Source organism: Pteropus vampyrus, unplaced genomic scaffold, assembly GCF_000151845.1.
Source record: "Pteropus vampyrus isolate Shadow unplaced genomic scaffold, Pvam_2.0 Scaffold131, whole genome shotgun sequence".
NCBI classification, from domain to species: Eukaryota; Metazoa; Chordata; class Mammalia; order Chiroptera; family Pteropodidae; genus Pteropus; species Pteropus vampyrus.
Genome location: NW_011888912.1, coordinates 2,315,031 through 2,316,255, shown reverse-complemented (window position 1 = coordinate 2,316,255; position 1,225 = coordinate 2,315,031). Strand labels below are relative to the sequence as shown.

At 59.1% G+C, this 1,225-nt stretch overlaps 1 protein-coding gene across 1 annotated transcript in view; it reads right to left on the bottom strand.

Moving 5' to 3' along the window:
* The window catches only part of TIMM17A (translocase of inner mitochondrial membrane 17A), a 10,127-nt gene extending 9,488 nt beyond the window's left edge, over positions 1–639 (bottom strand). The window contains exon 1 of the mRNA XM_023534752.1: positions 583–639. Within this exon, the coding sequence (XP_023390520.1) occupies positions 583–608 (26 nt within the window). The 5' untranslated portion in view covers positions 609–639. The remainder of the gene's footprint in view (positions 1–582) is intronic.
* Between the last annotated feature and the right edge of the window lie 586 nt (positions 640–1,225).

Sequence of the window (1,225 nt, the reverse complement as noted above, 5' to 3'; positions counted from 1 at the left end):
GATCTATTCGTGCGCCTGATTTATTCACGCTTTTATTCCTTGAACTTAACAAAATGCTGAGCAGAGCCCTCAATAAATTCTTCACGGATGTATAAATTCCTGTGCATGGCTTTTCAGAGAACATATGCTACTCTCTCTTTCATTTTCCAGATAACTTTTGCCCTTTCTCCTCCAAGTGAGACTCCCAAGCACGAAAACGAGGCCCCTGCCTATAGGAGCTCATCCAGCCCCTTTGGGTATAATCTATGTTCCGCTCATGTGAAATGCTTGGCCCTGCGGACACGTGTCAAGATACAAAGACTGCTTCGAGAATGGCACCCCCTGGGAGGCCTGACTTTCCTTCCTCGACGCAAGAGCTAAGCAAAGCCAAAGGCAGGGACGCGTCTAAGGTCACCTCGGCGAGCAGAGGGTACGATTATTGACACGGCACAAGGTCGGCTGGGCCCGGGTGTGGGCGGTCCGGCCGAAGGGCAGCTCCAGCCCGCACCGCCCATGGTTACCACGCCCGCGTAGTTAACCTCGGGAGCCTGAACAGACAAGAGCGAAGGGCAGGAGCAGGGCGAGGACGCCGGTCAAACTCACCAGGGCTCTCGGGCATACTCCTCCATTTTGATTCCAGCTCGCAAGCGACGCCGGGAGAGCGGGGCGGGGCCTGACCCGGAGGCGGAAGTGGTCCCGGCGGAGGACATTAAGATCTGTGGGGATTGGCTCACCGCTTCCTCCCGCAGCCAATGGGAGCCCGGAATCGGGGGCAGCGCGAGGCTGGCCCCGCCCCGGTCCTGCAGGCTGCGGGTCCGACTGCAGCCCGCGACTGGGAGTTCCGGTTCCCGGTCACCGGGAGCCCGGTGGCCTGAAAGAAACCTGGGGCTCTTCCGCTCGGGTTTGCAGCCTTTCCAAATACGTTTCCTCTTTTGAGTACTTTGGCTGCCTGCTCTGAATGAATGCCGCCCCGTTCGACATGATTTGTGAAGCTCCAAGCGACGACACGTAGCCCTTAGGGCGACAGTGTCTTCTTGGTCGTTCAGTCACAGGGCCTGGAATGTAGACGACGCTCCGCAAATGCGGGAGAGGTGCCGGGACCAAGCCGGGGTCCTGGACTGGAGGGACAGCGACAACAGAGTCGCCCTCCAAATGGTCCCCAGAGAACGTGAGGGATGTTCAGCCCAGGGGAGAGGAGACCCGCAGGATGGGGACCAGGGGCCCCTTAGGCGGACGGTCCACAAGC